Genomic DNA, 25,350 nt, shown 5'->3' with positions numbered 1-25,350 from the left:
GGAAACACACAGTGTGATAACTTTCTTGCACCCTGGAAACACACTGTGTGATAACTTTCTTGCATCCCCGTACCACACTGTGTGATAACTTTCTTGCACCCTGGAAACACACTGTGTGATAACTTTCTTGAACCCTGGAAACACACTGTGTGATAACTTTCTTGCACCCTGGAAACACACAGTGTGAAACCTTTCTGTACCCTGGAAACACACTGTGTGATAACTTTCTTGCACCCTGGAAACACACAGTGTGATAACTTTCTTGCATCCCCGCACCACACTGTGTGATAACTTTCTTGCACCCTGGAAACACACTGTGTGATAACTTTCTTGCATCCCCGCACCACACTGTGTGATAACCTTCTTGCATCCTGGAAACACACTGTGTGATAACTTTCTTGCATCCCCGCACCACACTGTGTGATAACTTTCTTGCACCCTGGAAACACACAGTGTGATAACTTTCTTGCATCCCCGCACCACACTGTGTGATAACCTTTTTTCACCCTGGAAACACACTGTGTGATAACTTTCTTGCACCCTGGAAACACACTGTGTGATAACTTTCTTGCACCCTGGAAACACACTGTGTGATAACTTTCTTGCACCCTGGAAACACACAGTGTGATAACCTTCTTGCATCCCCGCACCACACTGTGTGATAACTTTCTTGCACCCTGGAAACACACAGTGTGATAACTTTCTTGCACCCTGGAAACACACTGTGTGATAACTTTCTTGCACCCTGAAAACACACTGTGTGATAACCTTCTTGCATCCCCGCACCACCACTGTATTACCGTGTCATTAATCTACCCTTGTCACACCGCTCCCTTGCTTTATTTCCGACACCGCGGCCGTCGTGGTACATTGCATTCTAAATAAGAGAATAAATGACGCACTCTCACAATGTACTGACTTGATGTATGTTATCTCTCTGTATGTTCGCTACCTTATTCAAAACATTAGGGAAACTGATATGTACACACAGATATTGCGCATGTATTTCTGGTAATTTTTGTCTCCTCAACAATTGTAGCTTGTTGTAAATCCTTAATGATACCGTTGGATAGCACATATTCAGAGCTTTGTTTTGATACTTACATCTTTATGGAAATAGTAGTTAGTTTGCTATTTGTGTTTACCCCATTAAAAACACACGTTGGCTAAGCGCCCCAGTCTATTGAATTCCCCGGCTGTCCAGCAGAGACTGACCTCTCCGAGGTCCGCGCGCAGTACATTTATACTTCTGTCAGGATGTTGTGTCTTGACCCCTAGGCTTTTCGTTGGATCGTTTACGATTGTCTCACTACTTGGTGGTCACGCGAAATTCGGGTTTCCTTAGTAAGTGATTACCTAGCACTTTTGATTTAGTACTGACTTACTCTGGTCGTATTGAGCTAAACCTAGTACCTAGGGTTTCAGGTACTCAGTTTTCTACTCAGGAATTTGAGTATTTCATTACTCAGTCAAAGTGACTGAATCACTATTCTATTAGTATAGTTTGATATTCTGACTTTCCCGTCTATTTTATTGCACTAGTGACTTATTTTAGGGATAGGCCCTCTGTTTTTATTTCCCGTTATTTAACCCAGCCACGGTTATTCACTCCTCAGAGTATTGAGTAAATTAACTCATGTGTTAATTGGTCGCAACCGACTTAATTGGCTGTCTAGGCATCTTGTCTGTTTCTTGTCAAAGTGTTGCTTTAGCTACTCATTTTATTACTGTAATACAGTTGCTTAGCTTAGCCGCTTGTGTATTTACGCTCATTTAATTAATCTGTGATCTTTGTCAGTGCATAGTGGGTTTATTTGATCCTTTTATTGTCATTTATTGATACAATCAGCTGTTTATAATACCCCTGTGAACCTATTACCACGTTTTCACTATTACTTTATTCTTGTTTAAGGACACCCCTGATCATTGGAGCACAGCTCCGTGACAATAGATAACAGTTTTGCACCCTGGTACCACATTGTGTGAGAACTTTCTTGCATCCCGTTACCACACTATTTGATACCTTCTTGTACTCCGGTATCACCTTGGTCAATTATCTTCTTGCACTCTGTGTTACACTGGTCAATTATCTTCTTGCACTACCTTGTCCCGCAGCACGATTAACTCCGCTCTCTCCAACGTTATGGTATAATTGTTGATTAACAGATTTAATGTCAAGGGAAGGACTGCTTGTATCGTGTTTTGAATTTGCGCCACCATGGGTGAATTATAACCTGGTCTCTTACGTACCGCTAGAGAATATGCTCACCAAAGCAATACTACAATGGCTGTCCCGTTGGAGTGGCATCCGGTGCTTGCTGATACGTGCGCGCCCCATAGAGAACTCCTCAACGCGGGAATCGGACCCAGTGTTCTCCTGGTCTCTGTGTATCCATAATGTGTCCAACTGGATATGAATGATACAACTGGGATGATAGGGAATGTAGGTCAGTGTTTCACAGGGATGGATCTGGTCGAGTTGCAAGGACTCAGTGAGGTGAGGTGTGGTGAAATTCGGTTTAATATATACTTCGTAGGCTTCGAGGGTGGTTCACTTACTTCTGGTGGATGACGCCATCAGATTCGATATTTGTATAAAAAACCCTCCTATTTAGGGGAGGTGGTGAAATGAGGTATAACCTCGCCTCCAAGATTATTGCACTTATAGAGCGACTTGTGCGTGAGAGTGTGTGTGAGTGAGTGGTGTGTTTTTGTGTGAGTGTGTGTGTGTGTGTGAGTGAGTGAGTGAGTGGTGTGTGTGTGTGAGAGAGAGAGTGTTTGTGTGAGAGAGAGTGTTTGTGTGTGTGTGTGAGAGAGAGAGAGAGAGAGAGAGAGAGAGAGAGAGAGAGAGAGAGAGTGTGTGTGTGTGTGTGTGTGTGTGTGTGTGTGTGTGTGTGTGTGTGTGTGAGTGAGAGAACGCCTTTTGGTATGATGCGTACAGGGAGGACGCTCAAAAACAAACAACAAAAACAACACTAACAAACAAACTCAAAGACAATACACAGACACATAAACCAAACAACTGAGTTTTTTAAAGTGAATGTGTTCATGAACACGTTGTTTTCATGCTAGGTCCAGTATATGTGTCGGTTGAAGATAGTAAGATGGGAAAAGGGGAGATCACAACACCAGCTTCATGCATTACTTAAAGGCCTCATCCGTGGCCTAGTGATAGATACAGCATCTGCCCGAAGAGCGGAAGCTCGGTGGTTCGGTCCTGACTTCATCATACCGAAAGACGTTAAAAGATGGTACTTGTTGTTTCCCTGTCTCGCGCTCGGCATTAAAGAGATAAAACAAGGAGTGATCAACTCACACAGATTTACCCACATATATGCATGCATGCACTTCGCTATGTAGGGGGCCGGCACACAATAGTACCAGTATTATGATTCTGCTACAGGATGTGCAGCTGCAGCAGAAACAACACACCTCCCCTCCTCCCCCAGAATATCAGATGGTCGGCCCCAAAGTGCAAAAATCATGAACGCCACGTTAAACCCTCTATAACGCTAAACCCAATTTCACTTCTCATCCTATAAAAATCCATTCTTCCAATTAAACACACCAAGGATTTTTTAAAAATAAAACAGGATATACTTTCATTTTGTTCAGAGCGGTGGTATTTACTATATATTCAGCTGGCGAAAAAAAGGATTCATTTTATTTTTATTTTTTAGCGGGACCGCAATTAATGACAGGCGAGAGATTAGAAACACACAAACTAATACAGGCGGCTTGCTACAAAGTGCGCGCTGCAGGATCTTCTAAGACGTGACCTTGACCGCCATTAATCAATTTCCCACAAGAGGTTATTATTGTGGCACTTGTTTCATCCCAACGAAAGAATAAAATTAGTTGGGGTGAGGAGAAATGGGGTTTAACGTAGCGTTCAAGATAATATCACATGGAGACTTTATCGAAAAGATAACTGATACTATATCCTACAAGTAAGTATGTAATGTGGTTTCCAGCAGTATCCTGGTTGAAGGGTTCAAGTTCCATTATACATAAATCTAGACTAATCTAGACTGGTCTCTGAAATGAAAATATTTTATACTAAAGACAGTTGTTAAATTATCTAAATGTAATTTGATAAAAAGAGGCCAAGTCACTCTTCATCTTCAGGCTGCAGTAACCTAGACTTGCCAACCATTATAGACCTGCGTGGGCTGTAGTGGATATAATTGTTTCAGTGTATATTTCTTTGTTGTTTAAAGTCGAACTCAGCAATATTCCAGCTATATGACGGCGGTCTGTACATAATCGAGTCTGGACCAGACAATCCAGTGATTGACATCACGAGCATCGATCTACGCCATTGGGATACGATGACATGCATCATCAACGAAGACAACGAGCCTGACAACTAGAAACCGTTAGTCGCCATTTACGACAAGCATGGTCACTGAAGACCTGTTCTAACACACAGAATCAGTTTCCCCCACACAGAATCTGTTCTTCACACGCAGAATCAGTCCACCACATACAGAATCAGTTCACCACACATAGAATCAGTTCTTCACACAGAGAATCAGTCCACTACACATAGAATCAGTTCTTCACACGCAGAATCAGTCCACCACATACAGAATCAGTTCACCACACATAGAATCAGTTCACAACACATATAATTAGTTCCTCACACACACAGAACCAGTTGCTCACACACAGAATCAGTTCCCCTACACAGAATCAGTTCTTCACACGCAGAATCAGTCCACCACACATAGAATCAGTTCACCACACATAGAATCAGTTCACAACACACATACTTATTTCCTCACACACACAGAGCCAGTTGCTCACACACAGAATCAGTTCCCACCACACATAATCAGTTCATCACGCATAGAATCAGTTCACAACACACATAATCAGTTACTCACACACACAGAACCAGTTGCTCACACACAGAATCAGTTCATCACGCAAAGAATCAGTTCACTACACATAGAACCAGTTCCTCGCACACAGAACCAGTCCACCACACACAGTATCAGTTCCTCGCACACAGAATCAGTCCACCACACACAGAATCAGTTCCTCGCACACAGAATCAGTTCCTCGCACACAGAATCAGTCCACCACACACAGAATCAGTTCCTCGCACACAGAATCAGTTCCACGCACACAGAATCAGTCCACCACCCACAGAATCAGTTCATCACGCAAAGAATCAGTTCACATTCACCCAGAGCATCACATACAAGTGCACTCTGAATCACTTCATCATGTACCGGTTTCATTGCTTACATCCAATACCAACGCAGTTGCGACGTGCATGTCGACGGGGCAGTTATTGAAGACGACTAATGGATTTAGGCTATGAAGGACATACTATTAAACAATACATTGCTGTGTTGGTCCATGACACATTAAATGGGTGTTACACGCATATATTCTCTTAACAATGTGTATCTTAACACTCTACACAAGTGAAGTATTCTAGAAGTCATAATTCATAAGACCCGTGAAGATTCCGGGGTAGAACAGCAGCAACTTCAGCTCCCATGCTTGCCGTAAAAGGTGACTATGCTTGTCGTAAAAGGCGATTAACGGGATTGGGTGGTAAGGCTCGCTGACTTGGTTGATGCATGACATCGATCCCAATTGCGTGGATCGATGCTCATGATATCTATCACTGGATTGTCTGGTCCAGACTCGATTATTTACAGACCGCCGTCATATAGCTGGAATATTGCTGAGTGCGGCGTTAAACAACAAACCAGGTAACCAACCATAATTCATAAACTACATATACCTTATCCCAACAGAATGATGTTAAGTTAGCCTGTAACAGTAGCATTAAAAGTATTGCTGTGTACGTACCGAGAGCGTGCATACTCTCTCGTTGAACATCTCACCTGATCAACAGACTTCGATTTTTTTATATGTTCTGTTATAACGTCCTATTTTTAAAAATTTAAATCTTTTATTTATTCTATATTAGGTCCACTATTTTACACCAGACCCTACAGGACCACGTGGCTGGCCCAACGGGTCGTAGTATGCGCAGGCTTAGTGGACATTACTTGGGCAGAGCTTCTGATATTTCATCTATCATTAAATGGTCCATTTTCTGATGTTTGTTAATAATTTGTACATGAAACTTAAGCTCATTAACATAGTTATTACATCAACAGACTGAAGTATACCCATTCACATGTCTCCTCCAGTGACTGATCAAACACAAAACTGACATTGCTCAAAGTGTATTTTACACGTCTGATAAAAATCGGATTAATAGTCCTTATTGAAATGACCTTTATGTTGGCAAATGATACTGTTCAGTGTCTGAGACAATCAATCTCTTCTGGTTATCGACTGAACTGTTGCTAGCCGCTGATCACATTCCCCGAAACGTTAATAGTTGGAATAACATTGAAACAGCCATTACAATAAAATGCTGTATATAATTTTTACGAACGGACATGGGTGATCAAATATTTGTTGAAACATAACTTCAATATTTTAAACAAATCTGTGGACCCCGTTCTCCATCGACTAACACTTAACCCAGAAATAAAGTTATCTTTTTAAAAAATATATATGTATATTATATAGATTCAAAAATCCAAATGGAGTCCAAGATAATACATAAATTCAGGGAGACTTGCCCAATCATTCTAAACTTGAGTTGGACGCCTTTTTAAATTTATTCTCTAAGGTCTGGGAGATAGATTAGTCCTGACCTCTCTTGTCACAAGTATGCAGTAATTTTGATTGAATTTTGTTATTGCTACGTGCTACCTCAACAGGTGTTACAATTTGGGTTTATTAACGAAGGTGAGGCTTCCTCCTGACCAAATGCATACCAATAACGAAATTCAATCAACATTACCGTCTACTCGTGACAAGAGAGATCCAGACTAGTCTGTCTCCCAGACCCATGAGAATACATTAAGAAAGGAGTCCAACTCAAGTCTAGAAAGATTGGTCAAGTCTAGATTGCCTCAGCTGTTGGAAATTAAGCATTGTTCTGGCCTCCAGTTGAATTATAATATTTTTTTCATATTTTGTAGATATAACCTTTAAATAAGAAACTTAATATCTGAGACTAATGTCAGTTAAGGTCCATGCGAACAGGGAGACGGTGAGTTCCAACCTTATCCAACATGTCTCATACGTGACCCACATAACGCTCACTCAATCCATTGACTGGGATTCTGTCTACCTAAACGACAGACAGACATTAAACATAACATTCACCCTTCCTCGGCACCAAGTGAAAACAAATAGCAGACTACGTGACGTTTGTTTGTGAAGTATAATTGCTCTCGCCAAAATAACACCAGCAGAGCAGTTTGTTGTAATTTTCATCGCCCAAAACAAACTCCCGGTGTGGAGACACGTCTCCCTGTTTATTTATATACGCAATACAAGACGTTACGCATGCGCACATACAACCGGATATGGCGTGAGCCAACAGTGGAACCAGTTTACTCTTTCCGTGCACCGCTCAAGTCTCACAATGACAACACGTTGGTATCAACAGGATCATCATTTGTTGAAAGAAAATTACCAGCTTAAAAAAAATATTCTACGGTCTACGAGGAACTTCGGAGTATCTGTCCCGAATGACTTAATTTTGTAACATTATACTATTTCTCGAGGGACAAATGATCCCTAATTCCGATTTGTGAGTGTGTTATTCTGTATATCACCTATAGTCTTTCATGAGAAAATATTGAAAATTGTGGGTTCCGCGCCTATGTGGAGACATGTCATTGTTGAAACGTCACATCAAAACAATTGTTTTAGATAATGTGCTGATATGACGATACGTTGCTATGGGCCGCATCGCGAACAACGAAAACAATGGAACAATTTTGTGTGAACTAGACAGCCAGCAGGAAGGCAACAGCATCATGCTCAGTCTGAATGACGCTGTGAAAATGTGTTTAGAATGTAAACACATACAGCACATGCAAGAATTGTTTGAGATCTAAACATGATTAGGGATGTGTTTAAATCCTAAACGAAATATAATTTCGGTGTGTCCTATCTCAACACGCTTAGGGTCCAAACAGATGAAATGAGCTATCGTCTCACAGCGTAAACACCACCCAAACACAACAAATATAATAATCATATTTGGATTGTAAACATGTTTATGGCCATATGCATTCCATTGTGTATTGTGAACGTTAAGAATAAGTGCATATTTTTGGCAAACATGGATTTGGAGTTAAAAGCCAATTTATTGCACCTGGAACTGTCCCGAGGTTGCGCCGTATACCGAGTCCAAGGTCTGGTCAGACTGCGCCATCTATCGGTCTCCATGTAGAATCTTGCTGCCAGACAGAGTCATGATAGGATTCTGATTCAAACAGTTGATGCTGATGACTCTGTCATGGCCATTGCATTGTTTGGCGGAACTGATGTGTCTCACCTCTGGGTAGCTTTTGGAACTGGCAAACAAGACATGTACCTGTTCATGTTCTTGTAGGACTTCTTAGACCACAGAAAGCCTGGTCACTTCGAGCTTTTCCTGCAATTACTTGCTGAGATCAGACATCTTTCTGCAGGGAAAACAAATAAGACAGCGCAGTGTGTATGATGAGAGACTTTCAATCTCAATTGTGATGTACCAACCGACCTTGATCTGAAGAACATAAAGCCAGTCATTCAGCATGTTGTGGTCTTAATGCATGATCGAACCAGTATCTGTACACGTGTTGCTGAGGCTCGCAAAGACTTATTCACCGAGAAAGGTAGATCAATTAATTCCATTCATGCCACATCAGCTGACATGTCAAAAGAGTTGCATTTCAAGCTGACCACTGTTGGGAACGAAACTTGGAGACCTCCCCACTAAAACTGAGAGGGGAAGGGTAATATCAGCAGCACATGGCTATGAGCCTTTTGTGGTCATGACAAGAACTTCTGAGATGTTGCTATAGGTCTCAGAGAGGATGCAGAGCAAGGTGTGACTGTGTTGTGCCACATTTGATTAGTACACCCCTTTGCACATTTAATTTCCACCAGCTAGCCAAAATATTAGCCATGTACAAGCATATTAAAAATGCAACTTTTGTTCTTTAAATATTCGTGACTATGCTTGTCATAAAAGGCGACTAACGGGATCGGGTTGTCAGGCTCGCTGACTTTGTTGATGCATGTCATCGATCCCAATTGCGTGGATCGATGCTCATGACATTAATCACTGGATTGTCTGGTCCAGACTCGATTATTTACAGACCGCCGTCATATAGCTGTAATATTGCTGAGTGCGGCGTTAAAAAACCAACCAACCAACCAACCAATCTTTAAATATTCTGCTATGTACCATATGGGAATACGATATTGGCACAGTTATAATGGGCTTTGATTATGTATTTCTTCAAGATATGCCGAAAAAGAAATGAAAGCATATTTAATTCACACTTAAGATTACCTAAATCAACATAAATAGTGATTAAAATATAGTTATGTATTTTAGAGATGTAGCGTTATGTCAAACATACCAAAACTTTAATTGTTCATAGTTTATTTAGGTTGTGAACACTATATTGTATATTATACTAGAGTTTAATTCCTCCATGGTGGCCATAATGGATTTGGCGGCCATATTGTATTTGTTTGGGTGGCCCCATATTTGAAAATATTTGGAATGTCATTACCTACAACTTTGCCAAGTTTCATGCCTTTATCACAAAGTGCACAATTTTTCACGAGAGGGTTGCACACCTACCGCAATGTGGTGTTTGAAGTGATGAACGCGTTGTTGGAGCGACCAGCTTGCGCCATCTACCGATAAAGGTGTGGCCAGGCTGCGCCATCTACCGGTACCAGGACGTGACCAGCATGCGCAATCTAGCGGTACCAAACTGTGGCCAGACTGCGCCATCTACCGGTTTCCAGTGTGTGACCAAATTGCGCCATCTAGCGGTACATAAGTGTGGCAAGACTGCGCCATCTACCGGTTTTGAGGGTGTGACTAAATTGCGCCATCACCGGAACATGTGTGACTAGCTTTGGCAATGTACTGGTCTACCGCACATGCTTAATATGTAGTCGGGTTCGTATAATGCACTCTGTTTTTATCAGCGATTTCTTATGATTATCGATTGTCGCTTTAATGTATTGAGTATTTGATGTGCGTAAATTTCATTTCTTTGTTAAGGGTTTCCGTGAGTTTGTGTCTTTCTGAAGTGCCCTAAAGGGAAACAAAGACCTGTGTTATTCCATGGACAAATGACAGAGTATTTGAGGAAACAACCTCTCTGCCTTCCTCCCAGAACAGTGTCGAGGTTGGATTATCGCCATAAATCAAACACCCGTTGAAAGAAAAGAAACACATTTTAACTTCTGTAATTGACAGCGGACGTCAACGCGCCATTGTTGGTTACACGTTTATCTCGGATGAAGTGTCTGTCGAGGATGGGGTTCCACTTGAGCCAGACACACATAACAAGATATCCTATAGTGGCTCCATTGAGAGGGCGGCAGACAAACCCGGCAAGCGTGGGATTGAGACAGCACAGAGCCTCGGAGGTTGACTCACAAGTCCACAGCGGCTGTGTTCAATAGTTAGATTATCTTCCTGAGGAAAGGGTGTTAACTAACTATAAAAGTCCAGTTTTCACCCTTCCCGAACTAGGCTGGAAATCCGGAGTTACATTTTGGCTGGGCTAACGAGTCTATGCATAATCCAATCAAAATCGAGTAACGAACTAGACATCCGGTTCGTAAACAACATGAATTTAAACGTGCAGATTTCGGTCGACTGCAGGGTTTGCAAAGCATGTGTAACGCCAACTGGGGATAGACATGTTGCAAATCATTCCATGTTTTTAATGAAGGTGCTCAAGTGATCCGTTTTATTATAATATAGATCTTTATTATCGATCATAGGTTCCGTTCCACAAAGCGCTCGAACAGCTACGACTGTCGTAAGCCTATGTTAAAGAATGGGAGTTACGATCATCTCAGCGCTAAGATCGCTTTGTGGAAAGGGACCCAGAATGTCTTGACTGTGCGCCGCCATTTTGTTTGAATGCAAGTGATATAAGAAGTGGAATCTGATTGGTCAATAGGAGGGACATAGAAGGGACATAACTCCACTGGTGGCACTACGATCGAGCCTGGAAATTCCAGCCTAGTTCGTCAAGGTTGGAAACTGGACTTTTTTAATGAATTAACGCCCTTGCCTCGAGAAGATGTAGTTGGATTATCTGTTGGTGTGGGCGGCATAACGAGTTACATGTCAGTAGCGGGTGTACGGGAGTTTTGAGATAGAAGTCTGAAGGTCGAGTAGATGGAGCGGGTGGTATGGCGTTTGAAGTGATGATGGGAGGTAAGCCGAAATGGAAATGTGTGTGTGTTTGCTTGTACTAGTCCTAATTGATGGCGACTTTTATAGCGCAAGCCCACCGAGATACTATGCCGGCATTTAACATAGTTACCCCACATAAACACAGTACACAGTAGACCAGTCTTTTTTCAACCCCATAATGCCCCATAATGCCGCACGACGTGTTTTGGTATAATGCGGCCGGTCGGAAGTGATGAACGGGTAGTTGGAGCGGGTAGTGGGGTGTAGGATCACCAGGTGTTTAGCAGAGAATGGGGACGCGTATATCTATATTTGAACACGGCAGACTCCCATTGATTTGGGAGTCCAGGTGAAACAAGAAAGTCCCCATTTGAAGCCCACTATCACAGTCATCACAATGTAATCTGCCTACAGAGTAAGGACATGCATGGGTTTGTGAGAGGTACATTGGTGTGGCGACACACAGTCGCTGGAGAGTAGAGGGCAGTGGATCCACTGTGAGTGCTTTTATGCTGTCTGTTGTAGCAAATAAGTAGATTAAATACACGGACACCAGCACCTTCATTTGTGGATGTCGAGGTGACACTAACATTCAGCGAGAGAGGAAAGGGTCTACTTGTAGAGAATGTGAAGTACTGGTTTTATTCTCGTTTGAATGAAAGATAGAGTAAGATCTCGACACTCAAAACACGAACGTTTTTTTACACAGAATACCACGCAGTTTATTCATATGTATTATTTTACAGAATACTTTCAATCAAAATGTGGCGTCGACGTGTAGAAACGTAAATTCCATTGTGACGTAATTAGGTCACGTGTTCAGTCTTCAGGCCTTTTTTATAAGTCGATGACTGTCTTTATCATTTACGTGACTGAAATACAGAGGTTTGTCTAAAATAAGAATTTGTTCGCAACACCCTCAACATGCTTAAAGCTATTTCGTAAGAGTAGGGCACGGGTGGCCCAGTTATCTGCGCAGAGTTGCGTCCCTTGGGCACGCCAGAAACCTATGATCGCGGGTTCGAATCCCGGTTCGCGTCGTTTTTTTGTGTCTCGGTTTGTCAGCACCATACCTGTGCTCGTGGGTTTCACCAAAATGATAAACATCTGAGACCTGCATCACTTCGGGCTTTCCTCCCACATTAAGCTGACACACCGTGATATAATTGGAATACTGTTCAAAGCGGCGGTAAATCAACTCACTCACTCACTCGTTGGTAAGATAAAGATACTCAGTCAAATAAATCGCTACCTCTTCATGAAACAATATGGTTTTATGAAAACAATCGCGATTTTAAAATCTGTTCTAACTACTGACATACCCACTTTGTACTGGAGGCTGAATTAAATGTTTGTGTGCTGTTCTTAACGACTCACTCAGCAATATTCCAGCTATATGACGGCGGCCTGTAAATTATCTAGTCAGACCAGTGATTTGTATTGTGAACAACGATTCACGCAGTCGGTGTAGATTGACACACTATTAGCCATTGGGCAGAACTCCCCCTTTCTCACATGTCTTCATGTCAAAACATTGATTCCAGTGAAATTGGCGGAATGCATCGACAAAAAGAAATATTCACAAAGGTTACCCCCAAAATCAATGACAAAATCAACTGCCTTTCAACGTGAAGAAATGCCGCCCTACGGCTCGACAGTTTGTAAAAACATCTAAAAGTGATTACTTTTTATATGGCTATTGGTGGTATCAGGCGACTAGAGTTTCTATTGATGTTTGTAAAAAACACGAACACGAGGTTTATTGTATCACATGACTTTAATCACAACAGACAGGAAAGAATGCAGTCATGAGTTCGTGTCCTTGGCGCAGTCACATGACCAGCGCTGCCTCCAAAAGGCACTGCATTGTATAGTACATCAGTACATCTTGATTCCAAGCATGTCATCAGACACAGATACGAAAAACATTTTGATTTCACCATGTTTATGGAAATCACACAAACACAGCTGTTCCACGGTACTGACATGTCGTTTCCTTAACATAGAGTTTCATTTATCAAAAATAGTATTTCAGATCCGATGTTTAAAGGTCATCAAGCGCTCATTCCGAACGCGGTTTATTCCAAAAAGAGCTTACGATTGTGCTGTTTTTAGCGTCACTTGTTTTATCTCTCATTAGTAATTATAACACTGTCCTGTGCAGAAAGGTACTTCCACTGTGGCATATTTATGTCACGTGTTACTTTGTGTCTGATAACCTTTGGATATCGCTCGCTAGCCTCCTTTAAACAAATTGAATCTTTTTCAGCCAAACATCGTTTCCAGAATCGTAGGTTCTGTCACAATGCCGTCTAATTTGGGATCTAATTAAATTGACATGCAGTATGTTTCAGCTTATACACGTACAGAAAGTATTGATGGCCAGAGTTTACATGTTCATAAACACGACGGACCACTGATGGGCGCTCCTGTACACAGCTCAAATCAGCGGCGGAAGACTTAATAAAAGCGATTCGTAATTCAATGAGTATGACGCAAGCCAAGCCGTGTGTATACTCTGTGCGATCATGGAAACAGTACCGCAACAGAGAGTCATCAAGCAGAACATATTCCAAAGATTAAGGACCCGTGAAGATCCGGGGTAGAATAGGTCTTTAGCAACCCATGCTTGCTGTAAAAGGCGACTAACGGGATCGGATGGCCAGGGTTTGCTAACTTGGTTGATGCATGTCATCGTATCCCAATAGAGTGGATCGATGCTCATGATGTCAATCACTGGATTGTCTGGTCCAGACTCGATTATTTACAGACCGCCGTCATATAGCTGGAATATTGCTGAATGCGGCGATAACAACAAACAAACAAAACAAACAAACAAACAAACAAACAAACCAGAGAGAAAGCAAATACAGCCACCAGCCACCCAGTCTATTCTGCAAGTGTACAATGATGGAACCTATCTCTCCTAATCGTGCTCACCTCACAAACACAGCGTTACATCACCGTCTCCATATCTTTAACATCACAGCAGCCCCATCCTCGTTTATCTAGGGTATTATATCGAGATTCTATTGTGATATATGCCCCAAATTTTCGTTTCGGATGTGATGCCGCAGTTAGTCTTACTTTAGGAAAAAAGTCTTGTCGTCCATGAGCTTGTAATTAACAAGTAATCAAATTACCTCGCCTCGGCATTTATCTTCATTCAAAGTTGCGCCTCGTATGAGCGTTATTCGTTATTCGATGGTGTTTGGGAAAGTTTGCAGTGTTTCGGCGACTATTTTTAGCCTGGTAACGTTTTAGATGACGTTTGCTATTTATTGGTCAAATCCATTTTTCAAGTGTTTAGATTCTGACGTAATGTAGTTAACATTCAAAATGGCGCCCAAGCGAACATTCCAAGGGGAGAGAAGTCTTAATTTATGCTACAGACGTTCAAATTTCTGTTTTAGACGACCCGCAAAAAGGGTACTGATTTCGCCGCTTGTTTTGACTGGACGGTGAGTGTAAGTGTTATGTCACGCGACCCTGACTCAAAACGAGGCTATAGTGGTGCATAAGTCCAGAGAATATAGCATAACATAACGGAGATGCGATACACTGGGTAATCGAGGATGCAGCAGCCCTGGGACGTGTGTCTGTCACACAGCATATCTATTTCGTCAAACCTGAGTTCTTCCAAGATCCTGCGGCCATGCAGGCAATACACCACGTGCAAGTGTCTTCAGTGTGTAGAAGAATGGTGTGGCACTACAACCCCTCTAATATAATGACAACGAAAAAGAAACAACACTTTCAAGGCATTTAACCCGGTGAAAATATGACATACCCGTATCATGCCTATCCTAGCGGAGTCGCATTACACAGCAATTGATCAGTCTAAATCTTATTAAAAAGGGAAATAATAAAACATGAAAATATAATATACAAAACAAAATAATAGCTGAAGAAAGTTAATTACAAATAAATAACAAATAGATAAGTAACTAATAAATAAATAAATAAATAAATAAATAAATAAATAAATAAATAAATAAATAAATAAATAAATAAATAAATAAATAAATAAATAAACTGTCCGTCTACTTATCCAGTCCAGTCTCGTTCCCAAATCAGGGGAAAAATTTATTTTCTACAATCTGTGAATCATTCAATAATGTTATCCAGTATCATCATCATCATCATCATCATCATCATCATCATCATCATCAATACCATCATCATCATCATCATCATCATCATCATCATCATCTGTTAAATAATTGTTTTTCTTTTACCTCACCAACACATTTATTCATTTTTACTCTGTAAGTTTCGCCAACTCAATATATTCCGACGACGTCGCAACTCGAGGAGCCATGGTGACGGAGACGTCACTGCTGATCTTGTCGTTTGGATAGACAACGCGGCCATTAGACTGCATCACAGACGTCCTGGTGCTGTTGAAGGATCTGCTGAAACGATAAGCTCGGACGAAAGCTTTGCCCTTGACGCATGCGCACAGTGCGTATTTGAAGGTTTGTCTGAAGTTCTTTGACATGAAGGCGTAGACGACGGGGTTGACGCAGCTGTTGACGTAGGCCATCAACCAGAAGGCCATGCGCATGAACCTCAGCCAGTCGATGTGGTGATGTCCCAGAACGCCGAACGCAGTGAGCAAGTTGTTGAACATGATGGGGCCCCAGCAGACAGTGAACAACAAGACCACGACCATCAGCATCACGACGACCTGGAACAGCAAGGGCGGACACCTAGGTAGCATCTTAACATGCATCATCTAAAATATTTACCCACGGAGTTACCTGGCTTATTTAACATATGGTTTCAGGTACTGAAAACCTTTAATTATAGGGGTCCATATTAAAAAAATGGGAACCCAACTCCCAATTGTGGGTCTCAGAGAAACGCCAAAAAATGAATATAATACTCAACCAGTGACGCGAGAATTGCGCATGCTAAGAGGGTGTTTGTTAAAAATAGATATGGATTTCCCAAAGTGTTAGCGCTGGAAGGGCGCGAAGCATTCGGCATGTCATAGAGCGACCGTTTTGGGACAACCTTTGTCTAACATTTAATTCCATGTATATTTGAAATTTGAAATTTAAAATTATAATTTCACTCACTCACATATCGGTGTACAAACAAGTGAAACGCATTTGCATGCTTTAAATGTATTTACATAAGAATTGACTTCAATATTTTTTGCTTTTTTGGGTGTATAAACGTAAAACACGGTGTCCATACTGTGTAAATACTCGTAGCAGATTGAAGTGACTTCTTACAAACAAATATGTCAACACTGATAACATCACAGACTGCTTATTTAATCATTAACACACAAAACATGATGGCAACCATACGAAATCGGCGACTATCAATCATCGCAATAATGTAACACAAACTCCGCCCATTCTATTTTCGGCCAATCAGGAAACAATAATCCGTTAGTGGGAGTGGTCTTATATCTATTCGGTGAATGGTTATATAAACACAAAGATATTGCCTGATGAGCCAATCAAAACCGGCGAATCACTTGCGATTTATTTACTTAACACTGTTGTATAGTGATGTATCCGCGAAATACCAGAAATGGACTTCACACATTGTACCCATGGGGGGATTCGAACTCGGGTCTTCGGCTTGACGTGCTGAGGCTTAACCACTAGGCTACCCAGCCACCCCGGTCTGAATAGGAGGAAATCAATATTTAAATTTAATTCACTTGTTTCACTTGTTTACGTCACTATCACAGTACACAACACAATCTGGCAGCGGTCGTAACCCTTACAGAACTGTTGCTCGAAAACAAATTGTAGAAATTATTTCTATACACCATGTAAGCTTTTTATGTACGAACTATATGCGGAGGGATAAGTCGGTATGCGGTCTACACTAAACTCAGGTACAATATCACTACTCCACTGCTCCCTGAAGAAACGTTAGACCCACTGGTACAGTTACTACTTAAATATTGATGCCATGTTGTCATAGAAACAATAATGACATCAACAGTGAATCATTATAGAGTTCTCAATCTCAGTACATTGTTTAAGACAACAGTTACTGATCGCACAATCGTTTCGTTTTTCCTCAAGATTAATGATTAACATTTTTGTTTTGTACAAACCACTAATTAACCTACATTTATATAGTCTCCATTCGTCTTCTACACATGCGACATGCATGGAATTTGTGTTTTATATGCCCGCAATTGCAAGACCCGCATTCCACACCATTTGGGGCGGTGTCAACACTCGAGCTCATTTTTATTTACTGATTGTGTGACGGTAGGGTATCCAATTATATAATGGTTGATCCCTGTTTAACTATCGTTGTTGTCTCAGAGGTGAAACGTGTGATGTTAGATCATTTTCATACACAGTGGAGTCAAGACGTGTCACAGCCTCGCAGTTATACTGGTTCAGGGGGAATACATTGAGATTATATTCTAATTTTAAACTTTTACTTGGTGTTGAATATTAATACGTAGAAAGCGATATCCCCGGATCACACAGGAGAGTATTAGCAAGTTTTAGATGTGGTGTTGTAACGGGGCGTTTTCATGGTGCTATTCTATATTAGCGAGTCTGTCTGATATTACGAATATTTTAGTGTATTTTCCATTTATATAATTGTCTCTCAAAAATACATAAAGGAGTGGCTCAAATTTCATTGTTTTTTTCTGTATACTCAATATTGTTATTGAGGTGAGACTATAATAAACAATCTGTCTGTCTGTCTGTCTGTCTGTCACTGACCTAAACTCGCCAACTACTGATAAATTCTACCTGCCGCTAAGACAGACTTTAGAGCTGAACGATAGGAGCACAATTTGGAAGATAATAGACTACTTTTTACCCATTCATCACACATTATTGATTCTGGTTGTGTGGATAACGTCAATCTCTTCAATTATATGTATCTTATTAACACTGGCGTCATCTGTATCGTTAATATGTCATGCTCCCCAACCGGTCATTCACCTGATGAGGAGGCAAGAAGAAGCTCTGAAACGTGTATGTAAAGTAAACAATTTGTTCACCATACTACAATTTGCTTGTTTACATCCAACCTCTAAATGCCGATAAAACACTGAACTTGAAACGATAATCAAAACATATAACAGACGTTCTGTGTTTTAATCAGTTTAGTTAAAGATATCTATGTTTACCCTGAATGTAAGTCTTGTTTTGCTACAACCTATATCAGGAATGTACGCCCGCAGGTGTATGCACACGTGGTTCCTGATATCTCGGCCACGACGACATTACAATCCATCATCATTACGTCGTTGCCACGACGTTCCTGCTCTGATAAAGAGAAACCAAGAGATGCACACTGTGAGGTGTGGAAAGCAAGTCAGTCTCGGTATTAACAGGTTCTCTGTTTGCTACACTGCAACCAGTAACGACCTGAGCGCCTGTTAAGATCTGTAGACAGAGCCAAGTCAACATTACCACGTGAAGGTAATCACCACTTCTTTTCAAGGTGCTCAACACGAGGAGATCCATTTTTGTGGATCATTATCTAACACGACTGTGGAAACATATTTTATTTGCTTTGTTGACGGCAAAATAAATAAATCTGACAGGTTTTAGATATCTTGTGAGCAATATGTTTTTATTTGGCACATACCTTTCGGAAAGCTGTCGGCATCGTCTCATTATGTCTTATGTCGCTTTGTATGTTTGGATCCTATTGGATTGTCATCAAACACGTGATAAAAACATTCCCAGAAATATCCTGATAGATTCCGCACATACTGAGCATCTGACCAACTCGCCTGAAACTAATCCCTATTTCCTTTTATAAGTAACGATCATAACAGTTCCATGTTACCACAGATGTATGTTACCTGTTACCCCTAAGTAACGTGTGCTATCCTATGTTACTGACATGTTACCGATATGTTGCCAGTCTGTATCCCTTATATATAACATGTAATTCACCTTAAGTGTATGTGTTATTCGATGGATATTACCCTATGAAACCTTAATACATGGATATAAGCTGTATATTACCGGAATGCTACCTTATTACCTGAATATTACCTGTATATTACTTTATGTTACCTTAATACATGGATATTACCTGCATATTACCATATGATACCTTAATACATGGATGTTACCTGCATATTACCATATGATACCTTAATACATGGATATTACCCTATGAAACCTTAATACTTGGATAGAAGCTGTATATTACCGGAATGCTACCTTATTACCTGAATATTACCTGTATATTACTTTATGTTACCTTAATACATGGATATTACCTGCATATTACCATATGATACCTTAATACATGGATATTAGCTGCATATTACCATATGTTACATTAATACATGGATATTAGCTGCATATTACCATATGTTACCTCAATACATGGATATTACCTGCATATTACCATATGTTACCTTAATACATGGATATTACCTGCATATAACCATATGTTACCTTAATACATGGATATTAGCTGCATATTACCATATGTTACCTCAATACATGGATATTACCTGCATATTACCATATGTTACCTTAATACATGGATATTAGCTGTATATTACCGGTATGCTACCTTATTACATGGATATTACCTGAATATTACCTGTACGTTACTTTATTACATGGATATTATCTTATGATACCTTAATACATTGATGTTACCTGCATATTACCTTATGTTACCTTAATACATGGATATTACCTTATGATACCTTAATACATGGATGTTACCTGCATATTACCTTATGATACCTTAAAACATGGATATTAGCTGGATATTACCGGTATGCTACCTTATTACCTGAATATTACCTGCACATTACCTGTATATTACTTTATGTTACCTTAATACATGAATATTACCTGCATATTACCGTATGTTACCTTAATACATGGATATTAGCTGTATATTACCGGTATGCTACCTTATTACGTGGATATTACCTGAATATTACCTGTATGTAACCTTTTTACATGGATATTTCCTGAATATCACCTGTATATTACCTTATTACATGGACATTTCCTGAATATTACCTGTATATTACCTTATTACAAGGACATTTCCTGAATATTACCTGTATGTTACCTTATTACATGGATATTACCTGAATATTACCTGTTTGTTACTTTATTACATGGATATTACCTGAATATTACCTGTATGTAACCTTATTACATGCACAACTATGTACCACACCCCGCGATTCCCCATCTGCACACAACCTCCCGCCCAAACCCTCCAACACCCATCACCATTCCTATCATATCGCATTGCCAAATGTTTCCGTTTCAAATGCACCTGATAATCAGGTGTCGAATGTTCGTTTGAGTATCTCTAAAGTTAAAACCCATATTGGTTGAGCAGCTAATTCCTGTTCTTAACATAAGCATTGGATGATGAGGATAAGGTCTTTCAAAGATGCTTAGTATATTATTTAAAGCTCTTAAACAGCTGAACCGCAGAGCTGGAGATCTGGACGAGTCTTCTTCAGTACTGTCGGAGTGTTACGGAATTGGAAAAACTGCATAAAAACTGCTTTAAGCTCTGAAATTTTGCGGTCGGTGTATATTGTGTCAGGAATTAGCAACAGGTGCGAAGTATTTGGGTATAGTATCACAGTTAATGGCCCTATTAGGATGAACGGAGATCCAGGCAAGTGTCTAGAGCTCGTGAACTTCTCAGACAAGTGTCCTTCATGAGATTATTCAGATGCAATGTTTACCAGGTGATGTTGGCTGCCAATTCTGTTCTTATGATAGGAAGGATAATAATCGATCTCACAATAAACTATTTATTGCTAAAAAACACAAAACTCAGGGAGGATAGAAATATCTCGAACAGAGTCTGGGTCAAAATAGGTCACGCAAGCCTGCTGTAAGAGGCACTCTTGTATCTGGATATGTATATGTGTGCTTTGTAGTTACTGTGCATCTATTTCGTAGGTTGTAGAATACTGCCACTGTTTCTTCATGGAATTATATACAATAAATATCTTATCTCACAGCATTTCTACAGCCTAAATAAACTTTCGCTTAGACTCATGTCCGACCGTTCTACTGATTTAAGGAGTTGCGCGTAAGTCTCACTGTATAGTCCCTGCGCTACATGTGACGCAAGATGGACAGCAGAAACAAAATCGGGATAAATATCATTTATTATGTTTCTATTTGAGCATTAACGGAGCAATTGGTCCTGAAAAAGCAATAAACAGACTTGCCTCAGCACGGAAGATACGACGTCACCGATAGGACGCCTGTCATCAGTTGATGCGTACGCAGTGCAGCCATTATTACAATTCGATCATTGGTAGAGCAGATTGAAGTATTTCGACATTAAGTGAGTGTTAGTTGCTGGTTGCGGGAACTGGAACCGTCAGTCTTCAGTTCCTGTCGGTATTTTGAATATTTGACTCTGGAATGATGCTTAATATCAGATGTATCGTAAAGCTGCTATTCCAATCATACTTACAAAACTTGCCAGGTTTTCTTACACCAGACAATGGTGAAATCATCATTTTAAATTATATAATATAGAGTTTTATAGATATTTTAAAGTAGCTTATTCTCAACAATAACAAAAATGTACGATTTTGGTCAAGTTGTCATTCAATACTTGAAGAGTACATTTTAGATGTATGTGTTTATTTGAGTGTATAATGAATCTATTAATCCATACGTAGTCTGTCAACACATGTTTGAACATTTCGCTGAACCAGATCACAAACAATTTTGAAAAAAAATATGGTCAAGGTCTAGTTGCCATTCAATACTTGAAGAGTACATTTTAGATTTAATTTGTATTCGACTGTATGATGTATCAATAAATCCACGAGTATGGACATTACCATATGATGTATCAATGAACCAGATCACAAACAATTTTGAAAAAAAATATGGTCAAGGTCTAGTTGCCATTCAATACTTAAAGAATACATTTTAGATTTAATTTGTATACGACTGTATGATGTATCAATAAATCCACGAGTAGGGACATTTCGCTGCATCACAAACAATTTTGAAAAACCTAAAATTTTAAAATATTCAGTCTTGTCATATCATAATCAATGATTGTGATGATTTTCAACAACAGATGTGCAGTTTCTTGTTCCCCTTCTGTACATAACTCAAAGGGCGTCATACGACTTTTGTTCAGAAGTTGTTTTGATCAAGGTTACAAAATTCAAGGCCTCAGTAAAGTTTTCAAATTGTTTGTGGTAGACATGTGGAGCACATTTCCAATCATTGACAAAAGATGATGTCTGATGCAATTCATTATTATGACTTGTACCATGAGTTCGCGTGTTTTATTTCAGGTGAACAAGTGACCAGCCTTTGCATGTGTTTGTGACGGGTGCCACCGGTGGGACAGGACACGTTCACATTTTCGAGAGCACCTGGTATCATCACTATTTGATAATGATTCATAAACGCATGCTGGTGATAAAGTCGGAATTATAATATCGACTCTGCTTTTGACATAGATTTCTTATGAAAATATTCTATTATAGACCATAACTTCATTCTATACACGATGTCATCGATCCTATTTTCACTGATACCATAGCTTCAAAATAGCTTCAACACCGTTTAAAGATATTCTACTATTCCCCTCTTGTAGCATTTTGGGGATATATTCCACCAATCCAGCATTGCCGTGATGATTCAAAAAAAGATTTAGGTCCTGACTTCATAATGAAATATACTTGCTTTTATCGTGTCAGGATTTTAATATATGACTGCGGAAAAAAGACTTTGACAGCATCCTGCAGAGAGGTACACTAACAACGTTGTCCACACTTCAGATAAGATGTCACCGATAAGGTTGTCATTCATCATTGGGTGTATACAGAGTGTCATCATGTATATAAGCAGGTCTGGGGCTGAACAGATTAAAACATATCCTGTTTGGACCTAATGAATGTTGTTCTTTATGCATCAGTTTTCTCCTGGTAAATGCCCTTCGTAGAAGGCTAGATGGTGTTCAGTATATTACTGTAAAGTGAATTTGATTTTACCCCGTAGCAATATTCCAAGAATATCAAGCCGGGCACACAAGAAATGTGCTTCATACATTGTACCCACGATGGGAATCGAACCATGGCATTCTGTGTGCAGTGCGAACACTAGGCTACCGTTTTAGCCATTACATTCCCGGTTAGAATTAGAGCCCAACAATCTAGACTTGTTGTGTGAGCAGACAATTGATCAGTTGGTCAAGTTCCATGAGTTGATAGCGTGTCAGCGTGTCACAACGGCGTTTCAAACAGTTTTATGACAGACTGGGTGAAGTGTTGCAGGCCGTTATCATATAGGGCTGAATGACAGACTGGGTGTAGTGTTGTAGGCCGTTATCATACAAGGCTTAATGACAGACTGGGTGAAGTGTTGTAGGCCGTTATCATACAAGGCTTAATGACAGACTGGGTGAAGTGTTGCAGGCCGTTATCATACAAGGCTTAATGACAGACTGGGTGAAGTGTTGTAGACCGTATTCACATAGGGCTTAATGACAGACTGGGTGAAGTGTTGTAGGCCGTTATCATACAAGGCTTAATGACAGACTGGGTGAAGTGTTGTAGGCCGTTATCATATAGGGCTGAATGACAGACTGGGTGTGTTGTAGGCCGTTTTCATATAGGGCTGAATGACAGACTGGGTGAAGTAATGTAGGCCGTTATCACATGGGGCTGAATGACAGACTGGGTGAAGTGATGTAGGCCGTTATCATATAGGGCTGAATGACAGACTGGGTGAAGTGTTGTAGGCCGTTATCATATAGGGCTGAATGACAGACTGGGTGAAGTGATGTAGGCCGTTATCATATAGGGCTGAATGACAGACTGGGTGAAGTGATGTAGGCCGTTATCATATAGGGCTGAATGACAGACTGGGTGAAGTAATGTAGGCCGTTATCATATAGGGCTGAATGACAGACAGGATTAAGCAGGGCTTGGGATAGTAGTTCGATGACTACCCTAAAGTTTCCATGAGTATGTCCGATGCAATTCCCTAATCTGACCTGTACCATGTGTTGCCGTGTTTTGTCAGAACAATTGACTTGTCTTTGCATGTGTTTGTGACGTATGCCACCGGTGGAGCAGTATACGCTCACCTTTTCGCGAAATCCTGGTATAAACATAGCATAAACATGTATATGATATTGTCGCAGTCGTCTTCCCCTGCTTTGAGTAGAAATTTCTTATAGATATGGAAAGGGTTTTGTGCCTTTTGTTTAACAGAATTCACTGGCCCACTCCTCTGGCATCTCCGATGCTAGGAAAACAATTAAAAATTTATGGCAATCTCACGACAACTTCCGGGGCGCCTAAGGCGCCGCAATGCGCTGTACAGAGTTGCGTCCCTTGGGCACACCAGAAACATATGACTGTAGGTTCGAATCCTGGTTGTTTATATTTCGGGGTTTGTCAGCACCATAACTGTTCTCTTGGCTTTCACCAAAATGGTAAAGAGCTGGGGTCGCATCACGTCGGGCTTTCCTCCCACATTAAGCTGATACGCCGTGATGTGACGTGACTACTGTTCAAAGCAGCGTGAAACCCAACTCACTCTTGACAACTTCAATGGAGTTAGAGCTATTTACTCAGCCTTTCAATGAAGGATAAAGGACAATTTGTAGAGATGAGGGCCTCCGCTAGATGAACGGTGTATCGGCTACAACGATTTACCGACATCACAATCACTTCACGGTCGTACTTTGCGACCAGCCTAATGAAGAGGCCAGGGCGCCACTTCGGGTTGGTTCCTAATGGCCACGAAGTACAGTGTCAAACAGGGTAATTAACTTCCGGTTAATGTCACGTGGACACAGTATTTATGCCCAAATGTCTGCATGGATGGTGAATTTAGGAGATGGTTACAGCGAATCGAAGTTGTCGTCTGATTATAGCTACAAGCGTGAAATGCGAGGTTCCCTCAGCTCGATATAATCAATGTGCACAGAAACAAATGCAAAGTCAGGAAAAGTTATTTTTTTTAAAGAGCGGCTGTAACAGAGAAGCGTCAAGCCCTGTGTAAAAAGCCAGATCGACGTGTTTTTCTATTGCATCACCTGCCTGATGAAATGAACAAGCCATT

General features: G+C 40.5%; 1 protein-coding gene across 1 annotated transcript in view; it reads right to left on the bottom strand.

Moving 5' to 3' along the window:
* Positions 1–14,010: 14,010 nt before the first annotated feature.
* The window catches only part of LOC124133172 (allatostatin-A receptor-like), a 122,830-nt gene continuing 111,490 nt past the window's right edge, over positions 14,011–25,350 (bottom strand). The window contains exon 7 of the mRNA XM_048400499.1: positions 14,011–15,971. Coding sequence (XP_048256456.1) covers positions 15,543–15,971 — 429 coding nt within the window. The 3' untranslated portion in view covers positions 14,011–15,542. The remainder of the gene's footprint in view (positions 15,972–25,350) is intronic.

The sequence above is a fragment of the Haliotis rufescens genome, unplaced genomic scaffold, assembly GCF_023055435.1.
Source record: "Haliotis rufescens isolate VD_foot unplaced genomic scaffold, xgHalRufe1.0.p SCAF_2, whole genome shotgun sequence".
NCBI lineage: Eukaryota > Metazoa > Mollusca > Gastropoda > Lepetellida > Haliotidae > Haliotis > Haliotis rufescens.
The sequence above is the reverse complement of the archived record's forward strand: the minus strand, read 5'-3'. Positions and strand labels throughout refer to the sequence as shown.